This window comes from Helicoverpa armigera, chromosome 9, assembly GCF_030705265.1.
Source record: "Helicoverpa armigera isolate CAAS_96S chromosome 9, ASM3070526v1, whole genome shotgun sequence".
NCBI lineage: Eukaryota > Metazoa > Arthropoda > Insecta > Lepidoptera > Noctuidae > Helicoverpa > Helicoverpa armigera.
The window spans coordinates 8,252,725-8,270,009 of NC_087128.1; the positions used below are offsets into that span (position 1 = coordinate 8,252,725).

At 35.4% G+C, this 17,285-nt stretch overlaps 1 protein-coding gene across 7 annotated transcripts in view; it reads right to left on the minus strand.

Annotated features, from left to right (window-relative positions):
• Positions 1–17,285, minus strand: part of Sarm (Sterile alpha and Armadillo motif) — a 53,803-nt gene that overhangs the window by 9,705 nt on the left and 26,813 nt on the right. For 2 of the 7 annotated variants that reach the window (XM_021325663.3, XM_021325665.3), the window contains one exon: positions 7,876–7,932. The exons of 1 other annotated variant lie outside the window; for it this stretch is intronic. In XM_021325663.3, coding sequence (XP_021181338.2) covers positions 7,876–7,932 — 57 coding nt within the window. Of the gene's footprint in view, positions 1–3,074; positions 3,414–7,875; positions 7,933–12,373; positions 12,908–14,653; positions 14,678–17,285 lie in introns of those variants that run through there. 4 more of the 7 variants (XM_064036332.1, XM_021325668.3, XM_021325669.3 and 1 more) reach the window with 4 other exon arrangements.

A 17,285-nucleotide genomic window follows, 5' to 3' on the forward strand; every position in this document is an offset into this window, starting at 1 on the left:
AATGACAGTCGTAATACTTAGATGGTCGTACAATCACCCTTTCCCACCAGTTAAAAACTAGAAGTAATTCAGAATCTAATTTCCTGAGAGTTACATTTTAGCCAGAGCGTAAGTAGCGTGTTGATGCTTTGTTAAACTTCACGATACTCAAGGTATAGGTTTAGTGTGCCTAATCATTTCAGATTGTTTTATTGCCATCGTAGGCCAACTTTATTGTTGTTCTTGGAACACAGTAACTACAGAAGCGAATTTAGCACAAGGACAATCTACTGCACTTATTGAACCCGTTGAATAAGGTCAAAGGACCCATTGACGGTGTAATGTAATATCAATGCGTGAGTCATCGGATAGTCCAGTAAGAGGGCAACGCTATTAATCAGAAACTCAGCTCACGCGTCTGATTGTCGAACGCAAAGACATGCTCGACGCATATTGATGGGGCCGCCTACGATACATCCGTGCCGTAGATTGTTTGGATATGCCAATGATGTCAAAAGATGTTAGTCAACAATTCATACTCCACAATGAATATTTGATTAAATTATTTACAATTGCCTTTTATGACAAAGTTTATGAAATGTTTTTCTAACATCATTAATTGCTGCAGATCTGATTGAATTAATTTCTCGATTAATGTATGCATAGGTAATGGCATTGCGTAACGAAGATTGTTAGAATTCTAACGTCATCTGCCATTTATAACCGCTGTTCTTATTTATGATTCGTGTAAACACGATTTAAATAATGATAACGTTGTTGATTGGCTGTGTGACACCGCGATGATTAACCTATCATGCGGAGAAACTGTTCGAGATTCGCAAAGGATGACGCGCGTTGACGCGGTCGGTGCTGATGTCATGGCCACGCCGGCCGGCACGGCGTCATCATAACGTCTCACATCTTCTGGTTATTTACAGTTTACTTAGTATACAATACTTTCAAATAAGGACATTAAACTGTTCGCAGACTATTTGAAGGCAAAATAAACTGCAGTTAGCGATCCTTGGGTCATTCAAGGACCGACTACTTAACATTTGATAGTGATTGAATTGTATTGATATCTTATCATAACAATTACGCCAATTGATTATTACTACGACGTCTTGTTACATTAATTTAGTAATGTCACAGTTATTACGTCTTTTGATAGAGTGAATGCGTAAGTGCGCCTAGCTACGCGTGTCTCGATGAGTAATGTCAATGCAAAAAAGAGGCTATTCAACAAAGATATACAACAGGTCAATCGTGGTCCGCAGATGACTCATGTTTCGCAGAAATGTCGTCACAGTTCCAGAGATACATCACGTAACTTTGCTCTATTGTATCTGTTACGTAATACGCAATTAGATCACGGATTTCGAGTGTCAATATAACGTCACAGGATATAATACAACGCACTGTTATAAAACTGCTACAATGATAGATAATTTAAATGTTTATTGAGAAAGATAACGATTTCATGACTTTTGTTTAATGTTAAACATTTAGTAAGTTTTGATTCAGTTATTATCAATAATTTAACTTACTAGATAGCGCTTTTCCGAATATGAACTGTTATGGCAGGCTTTGCAAAGAAACAATAGATATCTTCGCCTTTACCTATTTTAGATACAGGCTCTATATAAAAAACAGGAATTCTTACATCATACTGACGCATTTATCTAAATCCTTACACGTGCACAACAGAAAATTATTTGGATGGACTTTGATGCAGAAACTATTTAATTCATAATTATATTGTTTGTTTGCCCGTTACCAGTGTGAATGTCAAAAGGCAAATCATGAAAAACTGGGTTTTCAGCAATAAGTGTTATATTTTACACTAAACTGGTGATTGTATGAACTTAGTAGTATAAAGTTATTTTATTTTGTTTATGTCTTAAAGTTGGTCCAATCAGCTGGCGGACAACTACTTGCTTCTCGAAAAAAAGCACATTGTGCCTATGTGCTTGCTATTCAAGTTGTATTATATACTGCTCATAATATAGGCATCATACAATAAATAGAAAACAAACGTATTGAACTATTGTCGTAAACATTAAAGATAAGCGAAACGCAGGGCAGTTGTTCAACGAACTAAAGTCAATAGGTACACGACATAAATCGAAATTAATGAACAGGAAAATAATACCGCAATGCCTATGCTCATCACGTCAGTATACTGTGCTCACTTCTGGGAACAGCTTTCACGGTTAACTATTCTGCATTTTGAAATTGATTTTATTTTCTCGAGGCTAGCGCTGTTTACTGCTGCAAAAATGCATCTTATAGCTTGTTACATTGACGTCAAGTTCCTATGCGCGGTTGACCGGACATTTATAATGCACCTTAATGTTCTGGCTAATGCCAGATGCAGCACATTGCAGTGACCGTTGCATGCCGATCAAGGAGCATTATTACCGAAGGTCAGTTTGGCATGCACAATCATTTTGTATGTGCCATGATAGGGAAAACAAGAGAGCTTTATTACATATTAAACATTATGACTTTACGTGCACTTTGTATGCATACCTGAGCTAAATGTAGGCAAATTATAATCAGTCATCTTATTCCAATAATGCCTATAAAACTCAACTGTTATAGAATATGCGGTGTGCGTTGTGTACCTATTTTGCTTTTAATTTTTTTTTTTCTGACACAGTTTAACAAGGAGAATCTTTCGAATTTCTTTACCTATAGGCATTAAAAAAAATCGATAAATGTGAATAATGACGAAAGTTTTGTGATATGCCTTGACATGGTTTTAAATATTTACACAGAGCAATTGCAATTAAGACCAGTGTGACGGCGAGTAAGTCCAAAGACTAACTAAAATAGAACAGGTTTTGTTAGCATATTAAATAACTTCATGCTATAAATAAATATACAATTTAAATTGCAATGTACATATGGTTCGTAGATATGTAAAATGTTGAACATTTAATGTAGCTTAAAAGCCTGTAAAGATTTTCATCTATTATCTTTAATTAAGTCATTCACATGCATACACTTTCCTCAAGATTTGTTAAGTTTCTGCACAACGCATTTTTATGAAATGTAGCCTACATCCGATTACAAACTAAGTGCATACCTACTTTGGTCATGGATTTGTTGTATCCGCTGATAGCCGTACAATGGTCCCAGTTTTAACAGAATACGAGTAGATCATAATGGCTTTACCTTGTACTGCGCGAGCAAGTAACACTTTAACAACGTGGACTAAAATGTTTTACTGTAAGATTCACATAATGGCATAACCAAAACGAGATAAAGTTGGTCTTTATCAACTGAGAGCACTGTCGATCACTTATCGTCATCACAGCCGCGTGTCGAGTATGTGAACTCAATACGACGATACGTGTCACTGTAGCGGCGGCTCCGGCGTGACTGCCGGCCGGCCGGCCGCAAACTTTAACTGGCGACCACAATGGGCTAATTAGAATGGGCGAGTCGAGCGAGGTGCGGGGTAGAGGGGCTCCACCCACGGACCTTTGCATCCGCTTCACGGATAACTTTGATGAGAAACTTGGATCTTATCAATGTATCATCACATATCGACTAAAACGAAAGGCAATCTATGTAATTGATGCCAAAACAGTAGCCATTTCGGCAATGCTTTCCACTTAAATCCAATGTAATTGGCAGTATGGGTAAATCGAAAAATGAAGGGTAAACAGAGTTGTAAGTTGGTTAAATTAGTATAAAGCAAACAGTTAATACGGGGAAAATACATGTAATTATAAATTATCAATGGCAATGAACTATGTAATGGTTGGTATTTTTTCAGCGATAACTTTTTGGTTGCTTGCATGCTGAAATGTAATTGGATACGTTTCTGGAATATAATATACGTACAATAGATTATGTTATAAAAAAGCTCGGCAAGGGAAGGGAGACCCAGCCACTTCTGTCGTCCGTCGTTATAAGTCAACGACCTTTCAATGTCAGCAAGATACTCGCGCAGCGAATCATCGGCACAGATAATTAAGCGAATATTATTGGTATCTGATTTCCTTTCAAATACCGATTTCATCTGTGTGATGATGACAGAGATTAATTTATTATGGCACTCTTGATTCAAATAGAATCGTTAAACTGAATCACTAAAACCAAAATTGGTGCTTAATATCTTTCATTAATCGAATCAGTTCTATCAAAATAACGTTAGGCGATCTTTGCGATAATTTTACTCCTACATCTGTGCTACTTGAATTATAGACATGTTTCACAATCCCTTCAGTTTACTATCCTAGGACTTTATCTCTGGTTGTACCAACTTGCATGATTTATTGCCCAACATGAATTTTTTTAATTGAAATTGCCTAAAACTATATTTATCCTCTCTTTTTACACTACGAGGCTTCCGTAAAATACATATATGTATACCTAATTTCTAAAAATTTTCTTTGTTTCGAAATCTCCCTAGACGTTCCGAAATTGTTCAGACAAAGAGTTTCAAACTTATTTCCCGTTCTGTCACCATTATTTCTCGAAAGCAATAAACTTATGATTCATAATCCAGCCAAATCGGCACATATAACTGTAAGTAAAATGTACGATTTGCCTCAAACCACTGAAACAAATTCAAATTACAAAATTCATACTTTCCCTTACCTACTTCAGATTATTCATCACTTTGGAAGTGGATGATAGTTTAATTGAAAGGCAAATAAAAACGATAATATTTTTTAAGAATTTTAATTCACATAAAAAAAGGAGGTGATCAATTCGGAAGTTTATATCTCTTTGTCCTATAGTTCAGTTCATTGTACGTTAGCGTCTCGACACTGCGGCATCAGAAAATAAAGTGTCTACCATATTTGTCAAGTAAGAGTCGACAAACTATTATTAGTTTCCTTGATTCTCGGAAAACTTATCATGTTTGCCGGATTTAGACAAGCAAATAACACTGTTTCTACATTAAAAGTACCTCGTGACGTCTTTCGTAAAGGCACATTTTCACGCAAACCGAAAATCGCAACGCAAACTCTACTTGTTACTCGTCGCTGCACGGCCGCAAAGGGTTATCTACTAAGAATTACTATTACTAATAGTTTATGGATTTAATTAAGTTTATACCTATAAACGATAACACTGAAAACAACAAAACACTGAATTGCTTGAGTCATATCAAGCAATATGCAGTTCTACGTAGAGCATAACTGTTTCACAGATACATGACTAAACGTAGTATGAGTAACTTCATTCATAAATTATTATTTTGGTTTACTGGTTGTGGCTCAGGCACTATTCACGAGAAGTTTATAGTCAATGGAGCGTGACAATCTGTCAACTTAAATCTAACATAACACTCAAAGAAATCAAACGAACATGCTAATGTGCACATTTAAAATGACTGACAATATGAATTAAAATGTTAATTTTATAATATATTTTATCATCTCTACTATATCAGTCGTACTTATGTAAATTGGCTTAATAAGAGCGTCATTTTCCAAGTATTACGATACCAACAAGTAGGTATAGATACCTAGTCGGCAATAGAAATTAAATATAGGAACTAGATAAGATAATATCTATAAAGATAGCTAGATACATGAATAAAATAAGGATCTTAATTATAGTAAACAAACGAGGCCTTGTTGTTTAGTTGGGATGAATATGAAATCATAATAACAAATAAATTGTTACGATTTGTGAGCGATATTTAATTTCTTCCGCATTAATTACTTGTACGATTAACATAATGAAGTTCGAAGTCAAACGCTGAGTCATCAGTGGTTCACGTGGCTGCTTATCACTCTACATACATATTGTTATTACGGCACTTATGTATAGCCGATGTTACCTGCGCGTGCGCCGATTACAACCAGGCATGACTCATAGTACATCCTGTTCGCCTTTGTGGGACTTTCACGTATTTTAGCACTATTGGAAAGCTTTTTGCGAGGACATATTGCAGTTAAGTATATGCAATTAGATCTATCTAGTATAAATATTATCCCTCTTTTATCTACTTTAGATTGTTTAATTGAATAAAAAGTTAAGCAATGCACTCAGCTTAATTGATATTATATCTTATCTGCATAATAGTGTCAATAATTGTTAGCATGCGGAATCATGTGTTTGTTTATTTATTTGGTTACGTACAATTCTTGCATTCCAATGATTATACTATGAATTCCTTTAGTGATAAAATACCTATCTTCATTTAACAGCACCAATGAGTCACAATGTAGTTTGGTCGGTCGATGATGATAAAGGATAAATATTTCGACCAAATATTTCGCAAAAAATATATAGATGAAGTCATACAATCATTGATAATAATGTAGCGCTCACTGGCATCATCATGTTATGATATTCGCTTCTTTTTGATAAGCATAAGACAACCAAGATCAAATATAAAATAGTGTATCTCAGAATTTATTGTTTCGTCTCGAACAGGAACTGACAAGTTAAAGATTTAGGTATATCGAGATAAAAAAGACTATCTGAAACGGACTTTTAAAAGATTAAGCCACTTATTATTAGATAATATTTTTACATTTATACCAATATTTTTTTAGGTGATACAAAAGTAAAACCAGTACCAAAAAAGCAGTAGGCTGCTTTTTTGGAAGCGACTTCATCCCGTTATGCGCGTGCATGTACGCACAGAACTTAATGCTGTTAATCCTGTAACAGTTTCTTAGATAACGTGTTGACTTATTCAGTTTAAGCATGATTAACAGCCTTAGTCTGATGTAATTATAAGGCCAGATAATTGTAAATGTGTAATATAGAGGAAGAATAGTATCAGTGGAAATAAACGGATGTTGATAATAGCGCGTTACGACACACTCATTCTTAGGAAACTTGGTTTCGTATCTTTGTTTGTGTTTCACTTTTTTTTTCGTATTTCCGAGACAACTCTGATTAGGGGTGATACAGCACTTTTTAAATAACTTGTTCAAATGTTCGATGGGATGAAGGTCCTCCAATTTAGCAAGCCTACGCATATATACCTATCGGTCGCAACACTCGACTGCAAAATTGAACCAATATATTTCACGAGTATAATACCACCATAACTCTAAATGCATTATTCGTTCTCTATTCCGTTTTTAAATTTAAATAAGGTCTTATAGTATGTAGAAAGTTTTGAAACTCATTTTTTTTAACTAACTGTATCCTGCTTGTACTTCAACAAACGGCCTGAGAACATCCCAGCCCGGCCCAAAGTATAGCCTATCTATGTTACCTAAGCTACAAACAATGTAGAATTCAAATGCTGAAATAATTTTGGAAAACAAACCTTTCCTCTATGTAATATTAGTGTAGATACCTATTTCGATTATTACTTTGTCCACCTTTACACAAAGACATTTTTTCTCAAAAAAAAAATATAGTTTGCAGTCTTGAAGAGTGGGTGTTGCAAAAATATAAACCGTTGTATACAAACGAGTGCATGTAAAAATTTCTGGTTTCATTCAGTAGGTAATGTTTAAAATGTGCAAAATATACGGCCTTTGTGGTGTGGCGGGCGCGAGTTCCACATGTGTTTGCTTAGTGACGCAGCGGCCACAATACGTTACAGAGGTATGCTTCGCGAATAATAAATGTTACTCACCGATCCCACCGAACAAAAACTTGTTTAGTTAATATACATACCTACTTTGTAGAATTAGAACTACTTGCAAAGGGCAAGAAGTTTACAATGATTTTACAATATCTAATCGACCTGATTTAAAAATAATGAAATTCTTTTGCATATTTCTGGCTAGTAGAATTAGTTTTTGATTGTTTTTAGTCGACCAGGTGAATATGTTTATAGTAGAGCCAAGCATTGTAAAGGAACTTCTCCATGAATCAACTAGCGACAAACATTAAAACAAAAAGTACAAGCGTATTTCCCTTTGACCCGCCACCGAAAATTTTCAATTCTGAACATACCCATCGTGCACTTTTCGATGTTTTTTCCGGGGCAAGGAGGGACTCTTCCGAACGTACCTGAAACAAATGTGAAAACATTAGGTTTAAAAGATTTTCCCTTAATCTTTAGTTTTCTGTTTTCATTCGTTGTCAATGGGTGCTGTAAGTAATAGGTAGAATGTAGGTAGTTACATCGCCCATTTATGGCCCCTCGACAAAGGGATCCCTCGCGAGGGTGGGAAAGTTGCACTTTTTATGTGTATTGCTTTCACCCCTGTTACATTTTCCCTACTTTCTATTTTAAATTGAGATAATCTGCACTGGCTGTGACACTGAAATTAAACATTCTACAATGTTATTGCCATTCGAAACCATTTAAACTTTTTTGAATAATCGCAATATTTTGATTTTTATTTACTTGAAGCTGTATCAAAGAAATGTACAGTGGATCTGTCTATGGTCTAGTTAAGTTAACAGGGGTGAGTGCATTTACTCATCTGTCGTGACTCGTGATTCATCAAAATATTTCCGAATCGATGACTCATGGTTCGTTTACCTGCTAATGTTTATATATTTGAATCATTTACAAATCGGATTTTTCATTTTAATACTGCCCTCAATATGCAGTGTATTGTTCAGTACCGTTATTTGGATGTATGTGTAGGTGGTCCCATAGCATGACGTGATGATGTTGTGGAAAGTTCATCCATAATTCAGAATTAAACCAAAGATGAATTAAGGATGAAAAGAAAACTTTTCTGAGAAATGCCACTAACATAAACGTTAGTTAATTAATTAATTAACTCCTGCCTAATAAATCCGAGACAGGTAATCAAGGAAAAGAAAGTCATTCTTAGGTATCGTCGTCTTTACGCTATTTATTCGAAGTTTTAAAGCGCCTCGTCGGTACCATTATATTGTTAGACTATGTCATAATATTGAATGAACACATGCATGTTGTAGCATGTTGGTTAAAAATATGACCACTAATTTTTTGGTGTCACCTTTGAGTTAATTCAATTAACCTATTGCTTCATTTGGGAGGTCTCCATTTTATTGTTGATGCCCGGCAAATAAATATATTCACAGCAAGAAATCGTGGCTGGCTATATAGCAGCCGCACGGGTCGATCGATCATAAGGTCAAGCAACGCTTAGTGCGGCCGATCCATAGATGGGTCATAATCTATGTAATAATGAGTTACTCCGTGTTGTGAGAGCACACTAAGTGAGTCCCGGCTGTAGTTTGTATATCCTTGGCACTCTGACCTTGGGGGTAGTGTTTCCTGCGTAACTACTAACAGCTGCATAGGTCCCATAGACAGTACCTAGGTTTCTTCTTTAAGTGAAAACTTCTTGAGCGGCTTTGTGCACTTTAGTTTACATGAAACAATTATGAAAAGATGATCGAATAGGCTCCGGAAGTTCTGAACAGAATTAAATAATTCAATAATAAAAGTTTCACTAAATACACCGAATATGCGCTGTTTATCCGGGTATGGGAAGAAGTTTCTGCGGGACGCGTGTGAAACCTCGTGGAACAGCTCGTGTAAAACAATTAACATATTGGTGTTCGATAGCGCAATGAATATTGTATTCTTCACCACATAAATGGTAGTACTTTAACAGTGATAATTCAAAATTATTTTTATTGACGGTTACAGTACTAATAAAGTAAAGAAAATAAACAGAAATTAAAACATTCAAATAAATAAAATACTTCCTAGCCATTTTATAATATCAAAAATGCACAACGTTAATATTCAAATTTTTTCTTCTGCCGGCACTCCCGGAGTGCAACCCGCTGTTTTTTTTTAATATGAATCATTTCGTACATGTAGGTAATAAAATGCATCACCGTTGCGTAGTTCCTAACTTAATTTTATACATATCGTCAACCTACGCAAAGTGCCGTGTTTGGTTGTTAATTTTGCGATAAATACTCTGCCTACATGCTTTAAGGAAACATAACATAAGAGAACGACTAATTTACTAAAGAACAATAAATAGTAAATTTTTGTGTTAATTTATGTAACTGGTCGCATAAGCATGACCCCAGTCATCAACGTCTTATCAAGTTCGCATTTCTTTGGAACTGTCTGAATGAATCCCTTAATGGACAATGATTTCAAAGTATGAGCAATTTAATTCAGCTTAAGAGACAATGCGTAGGCACATTGCAGCTCATAAGTGCGTTGTAAACTCAATAAGCGTCGAGACAGCTGTAGGCGGCCGGAAAACTGGACCGTCGAGTGTTAGTCGACTTCCTACTTAAGAGTGCTCGGTGTTCGGCGGAAACGCTATTTTTGGCGCCCACCGTCGCTTCCTCCGAGGAAAGTTCACTTGTTGAATGCAATCACTTTTGATCAAATTGAAACCATCATCCTCGTCTTGTCAAATGCGTACTTGAATCTGATATCTGTTAATTTTATTATTGTACTACTTATGACCATATAAAACGACAGAAATTACTGCCTGCCGGAAAATAACGATTGCCGTACAAATGGCACTGATTACATTTTCTTGCGCAGGAAGTAATACATTATTACTGCTTAGTTGGAAATAGACTTCGTCGGTTATTATCATTTATAAAGCAATTATTCTGCCTACACGGCAGAGATAAATCACATATTAAGAAACAATCGCATTTAAAACTACTTCCTAAAAAATGAAATAAACAATACTAATGGAAGACAGGAAGACCGTCCACACATTCCTAACCACATGCTTGTACCCTTGCGGATCCCAGTCTGCATTCCCGTCATTGTATCCACGCCCATAATGGTACGCGGAGAATGCACTGGGACTTCATTCACCGGAACACCCAGTATTGCCTAAAAAACGCGTTTACAACAACAAAACTGGATTACCAGAATTTTTTGGTGATGAATCAGCAAATTATGCATCCTCTTATGTGATTGCTAATTGACGCCTAATTTTGGAATAAAAATTAACATCGGGGAAAAATAGAAATGCTGAAAATTTGATTTTAATAACTTTAAACTGTTTTTAAGTTAGTCTTGTTATTTAAGCCGATGTAATTGAAATTAGCTCAGTCAGGCACGCATACCAAATACGTGAGATAAATAGAGAGAACAGTATTACTTTTAATTTTATGTCCTTTGATTTCTATCTCCAGTTGACAATGACATCCGTGGCCTATATAGAAGGCGATCAATTATAATTTTGTGCCATACACGGCGCGACTGCAGTTAATGTATAACCATAAAGACGGAGGTCTGATGTGAATGCGCAGTTAAATCTTATCAGAGAGGGCGGTCATATAAAAGGAAATAACATTCAATAACGATTTAATTTCTTGTCTTTACACGCACAAGACTTACATTCATTTGTGCCAGCAGTAAGTCCAGATGTGGGAACGATTTTACCCTTTGACCTGCTTGCGCGATCGAAGAATTTAGTCTTTAACAACTCTGACTCTGAGTTCAGTCTGTCGACTCGGTGCATTTGTAGGTCACCGATATTGCACGGGGACCTTGTGTAATAACCAGTATCTCGAACGTACGCGGATGCTGCGTGTGAACAAGAGCGCAAAGAAAATTAAGAAACCTTAATTTAGAACAGGAAGTATGCAAATGTTTTTTGTTTTTTTTTTGGTTACAATATAGGGGCACTTAGTATGAATCAATGTAACCATTTTTTAAAGTTATCTATATAATGGTTTATCTGATGAATGGTGAGTTCTGTCTCTTAGATTTATCAACAAAACCAACAATGACCTGCTACCATTACTGAGAATCCCGCCAAGGCCAAAATGTGAATATTTCTGAAGTAGGTCGCTTAAGTGGAACAACTTACACTTTAACTGAATCATAGGTTACGTGAAACATTATCATTCACATGATAATAACTATCTGAGTACACGGTTAAATGCCCTGGAAATAACTATGTATTTGATTAATGTGCACCGCTTTTCAAATCGTGAGCAACATTCTAGGAATAAAGTCGCATTTTTTCTCAGTTTTCCTCAAAAATTTAAATGCTTAAAATCACTTTACTAATATTATAAAGAGGAAAATAAAATATTTTTGTTTGTAATAGATAAACTCAAAAATTAATGGACCGATTTTAAAAACCTGCACTCTTCTAGTGCTACTATAGCCTTTATTTTTTATCCCGTTGCGGGCAGTAGTCCCCACGGGACGCGGGTGAATGCGCGGCAAAACGGCTTATACCTAATTGAGAATAAATAGTAAATGTTAGATGACTTAAAAATCAAATGATAGTCGGGTAAAGTTCTTTGATATCAATTAGTTCGTTTTACATGCAAAGATTATAGTAACCTAAAGTTTCTCTATCATTAGGTAATTCCGTAATTAATTAATACCTAAGATTTAGATTACCATTAATATTCATTTTCATCTTCTTTTTGTAGTAACCGAATAACTGCTGTTGAAGAGAATAAGGTATTTGTTTACATCTCATTTTGTTATCTGTTACTATGCCGTTTAACATTAACTTAGACTCGTTTGATAAATACAAGAGGATATGTTTCTCACCTTCTTAGGAAAGAATATTTTCGGTTTTCCTGTGTATGTGGAGTATGAGGCCATGTTATCGACTTTCGTCACAACCATAATTTGGCCAAAAACACTAAATCCGGGACGAACAGACACAATCCAAAATGAGTTGTATGTGAAGAGTTCGTGTTTCTTCTTGTATTTTCGAGAATTTTCGATGATCACGTGTTTTTCCGTGAGAGTGAATCTATAGTAACACTTTATGATTACAATTGTACGGCACGCATTAAGATCGCCACGAAAGTTTTTGTTCGAGTTGGTTTTCGTCGCAATAAACTTTTAATCCTTGGACGCTACGCGTCCACGTCACCGTCGTCGTCGCGACGGTCTGTCTCTTACGCTTCTACTCTGTTCAGAATTTGATCGTAAACACTATAAACAAAATTAAAATACTTGAAGCACTCATACAATATATCTGTCACATCTTAACCTCGCCGCGATTGTTTACGAGCCACGTTCTACGGGAGGCCGCGCGCTGTTTCTTTTCAAACTGAATTTTCGACGCGTTCAACAGTTGCTTTTATCAATTCATACGTAGGTTCTCCCCCCGCCTGCGGTTCTGTCTCACTCGCACTTTAATGTTTGGCGGATGCGTAGACGGTGATAGCAAAATGTGCCTCACTCATTATTACATAACAATTGTATGTAAGTATGTATAGAACATAATGCACGGCATACGTTACATACATCGTATACGTATATAGTGACGCTAAGTATGGTAATACCACTAAATTACTAGTAAATTTTTAGTTTGTATTAGGTTATCTTTTGTTTTTATACTTTCCGTTTATGGACTTCTACATAACTAATCTAAAAATATTAGGTACAAGTTGCATTTCGTCATTCAAAATATGTCTTCTAACTCGAGTTTTCTAGAAATCTTGTTAAGTACATCTAAAAAAAAAGTAAAATTAGTCTGATCATTTTACTGCATCATTTATAAACAGAGGACCAAGGAAGTGCAAACGGCTCTGTTGAAGTTTAAAATTATATTAGAAGGTTTGTAGCAAAAGAGGATACAACCTGAGAATTTACTTCTAGGATGTAATCATTTTATATGTTATGTCAATATTTTAAATAAATAACCGAAACGGGCCTTTCATTTTGTAGAGTCAAAGACTATCTCTGCAACTTAAAAAATAAAATGGTGTTTTACGAAATTACAGTCGGAATTATTTTAATTCGTCCTCTTCTTTCTGTCATGAGGGATGAGGTGGACATCATAGGTGGTGCTCATCGGCGCCTGTTTGGAAATAGAAAGCAGTGACACATCAGAGGGGCGACGCTTGGCGAGACAACTGCCGCCGACTGGCGCCGTTCGTGCAAGGGGACATGATACATTTGGATTTATTTCGCAGAGATAAGTATACCTCACTGAGTGTCGCTGCCATACTCAATATTTACAAAAATATAGGTATGCATTGCGAAAAGTCGCTCAAATTCGTTTTTTCCTTTGTTCAAAATAAAATTTTACATACGAGATTTTACATCCAAGTGGTTCGGTTTAAACAAAAAACAAAAGGACTCTCATTCATACACCTGAACAAAAATGCAGCAGAACTATCGGTAAATCTGGTATGCTCCTAATAAAGACTCGGGCGGTAAAAGGTTTAAGCAGAGAGATCTGGAAAAACTGGACTAGCCGAGCCCGACATACCTACTTTGTTTTTGGAAAAAGCTAGACTGCCAATTTTTACAGAGTTTACTGCATGTAGGTCCGAAAATACCAGAAAACAATAGCATTCGGAGAAAATATAAATTTATAGCCTAATTTACGACTCTACTACTACAGATTACTTTTGGCACTCAGAAAAAAAACTAAACTCAGACTTTAACCGAATTCATTCATGAATCTGAATGAAGCTGATAATAAATGACGCAAATAAGGATTTGGGTAGATTACATTATGTGTTTAATTAGCTGTTATGTTCAAACTTACAGAGCTGCGTATGTTCAGCACACATCTGCGTTTCTTATTGCAAAATAAGAGTACCAAATAAACAGATTACACTTTAATACAAGAATATGGCATATTCATTTGTTTTAATACTAGTAGTACAAAGTAGGTCGCACCTACATAACTTAAATGTACTTAATTAAATCAAATGAATTTAGATGATATATCTACTTAATACGACTTTTTGGTAATTGTCAAACCATATTAAATTCATATGCATTAACATTGCAAATTCCAAACAAACTCATCATATTCCTGGAATTATATAAAAATCACAGTGAATAAACAGACAAGTTACCTACCTGTGGCATAACTTTGGTACTGTACTTAATGGAAAATGAATTTCCTCTCATACAACATGTCACTGTTTTCTTCAACTTCATATTACATAAAATTAGTACTTCTTTAACACTAACTTCCCGAATAACGCAGTAATACACAAAACACATTTGTAAACGACTGCATCAAATAATGCTACGGTCGATTCTGTCGCTAAGTGCAACAAAAGAAAATAATCCTGACTGTGTATTTCATAAAAATCAGCGCGAATAATTTCTCGACCGACTTAATTTTGCCGTTTTGCAACTTTGCTCTATGACTTATGCAATAAAAAGTAGTACATGACATGAAACATGTTTCCCTTAGAGAATAACAGTAACATCTTGTTATATTTCCTAATATTATGACGTCTGTAGACAGATACAACTAACTAAATGAGGATAGAAAGATATAAAGAAAATGCGATCGTAACAGAAATAATTTCACATAAAATAAATAAGAATTAATTGTTTCAAAACTTAAAGGATTCCGGCCAAAAATATTATGCTGAGTAGTTAGTTTGAATAATTATCTTCTTCCATATCTGTTTGGATTTAATCACGCTTATTTTAATTGATTCAAACGTTAGTCACGGCAGGTAGACTTCCGAACAGGGTCAATGTACTATGGTCGTAAACGTAATACCTATTAAACCTGTGTACATGCTTTTTGACACCGACTAAAGTGCAGCGTAATCATAATACAAAAATCAAAAGTGCACACTGGTCGTTGACTGACGATGTTGAAAAAACCAATTAACATTTCGGCTGTATTCTACGATGAAGTAGGCATGTCTTTGGAAGTTTGGACCTATTAAATGAGGTAGGTATAGTTGACGGGATACTTTTTTATGACTATGGTCTTTAAACAATGGAAATATGTAATTAAAAACAAGATTGTTCCTTAAAAATAATCTATTTTCCTAGAGGTCTTTAACAATAAGTAAGATTTTGTAATGTAGCAGTCTATTTAGGATACCCTTAGTATTTAGGTATATCTGTAAATTTTTGTCACAATTCTAAAATTAAAAAAATATTCTGGAAAATGAAAAAAAAAAATCTAATTACAGGGTTTTGAAATATGGAATAGAAGTACCATTCAAAAAGCTACTTAAGTGGTCACTTCAGTTGGTTTATTGAAAACGATTCCTATTCATTGAAGAATAAGGATAAGATAATGTGCAAATCGAGCTTATTCTTTAAGGCTTCTGATAAAAACTAACTATGATTAAAATGTAAAAACATTTGAAAGCGCTTGTGAATGTTATTGTATAAAGTACCTAGTAACGGCATAACATTACATGCCAGTCGGGAAGGCGCTCTTTACACGCGCAGCACCATTTGCCTTGCCACGTTGTTTACGTTTGGAGTCACGTTGCTGTTGAGATGCAGCACAAAGACTTACCTACCCATCCGGAACTAAAAGCGGCTTATTCAGATTAGCGATAATAATAGAAAACTGTTTGTGACCAAAAAGGGCATTCAAAACTTCCCAACAGAAATGTTAAATGAACTTCAGAAACTGACTAGGAATACCTATAAATGACATAGGTAAATAATTAAATCCTAGACAGAATGTAAGTAATTAAATTAATACGGGGTACTGTATTTTCCAGTTTTGTGGGACGCTGATGACTGATCTACACAAATATGGTTCGTGCTAAGTGTCACGTCCTACTACCTACTATCTATAACTTTCATGAAAGCTAGCCGGAAACCCTTACTGTAACAAATTATTACCTGATATGAATAAATATGAAAACTAATCATGAATGTCTATGTGTGCAATAATGCACACTGTTTATACTAAAGAGTACGTACTTTGCTCTGCATCAAACGCAGGCCAGAAATGTTAGCAATAAGGCAAAAATGGTATCGCTAACATAAGGGAAATCAGATACTGTACCTACCTACTGAGAAGTGTATTAGTCTTGGAAGTGCGTGGGAAACAACTAAACATTATCATCTTACTTAGGCTATGCAACGTTGCAGCGTCATTATACCAAAATTAGGGGTAATCAAGACCTGATAAATCTCTAATTTTCTAATGCGACATTATGAATGACAACAATTTGAATAATTTTGAAGCAAGGTGGAAAGAAGATTGTTCAATTTAGTTACAGCATTCTTTTCTTATAATGGTGTGTTATTAATGGCCAGTGTTATGTGAATGGTTAAAACACGTGAGTTGAGATTATGAACGCACCTACAGCTGACGGTTACCTTGTTATCTATGAAGCGCGTGCCTCTAGTGTCAACACAGATGGTGTTGGGTTTCGTCACGGGAAGTGCTGACTAAGGGTCCGTTCAGACAGACCGGTTCGGAGAGACTAGTCTTTCTGGTACAGGTACTAAATAGAATCGTATTAAAAACAACTAGATACTGTTACAATAAATTATTGTGTTTGCTATTTAGTCCGAAAGTCCCAATTTAAGAAAATTGCGATTAATAAGTTTTTGCAAACACCAACGTTGCACATTATGTAGGAAACAATAACAACATTCGCCCTCACTTAGTCGAAATCTTTGCAGTTGTAGGTATTTTATCGTATTACTTGACGATTCAGCTTTACAACAAAACATTAGAAGCTGACAATCACACCTTTATTTCTTGCAG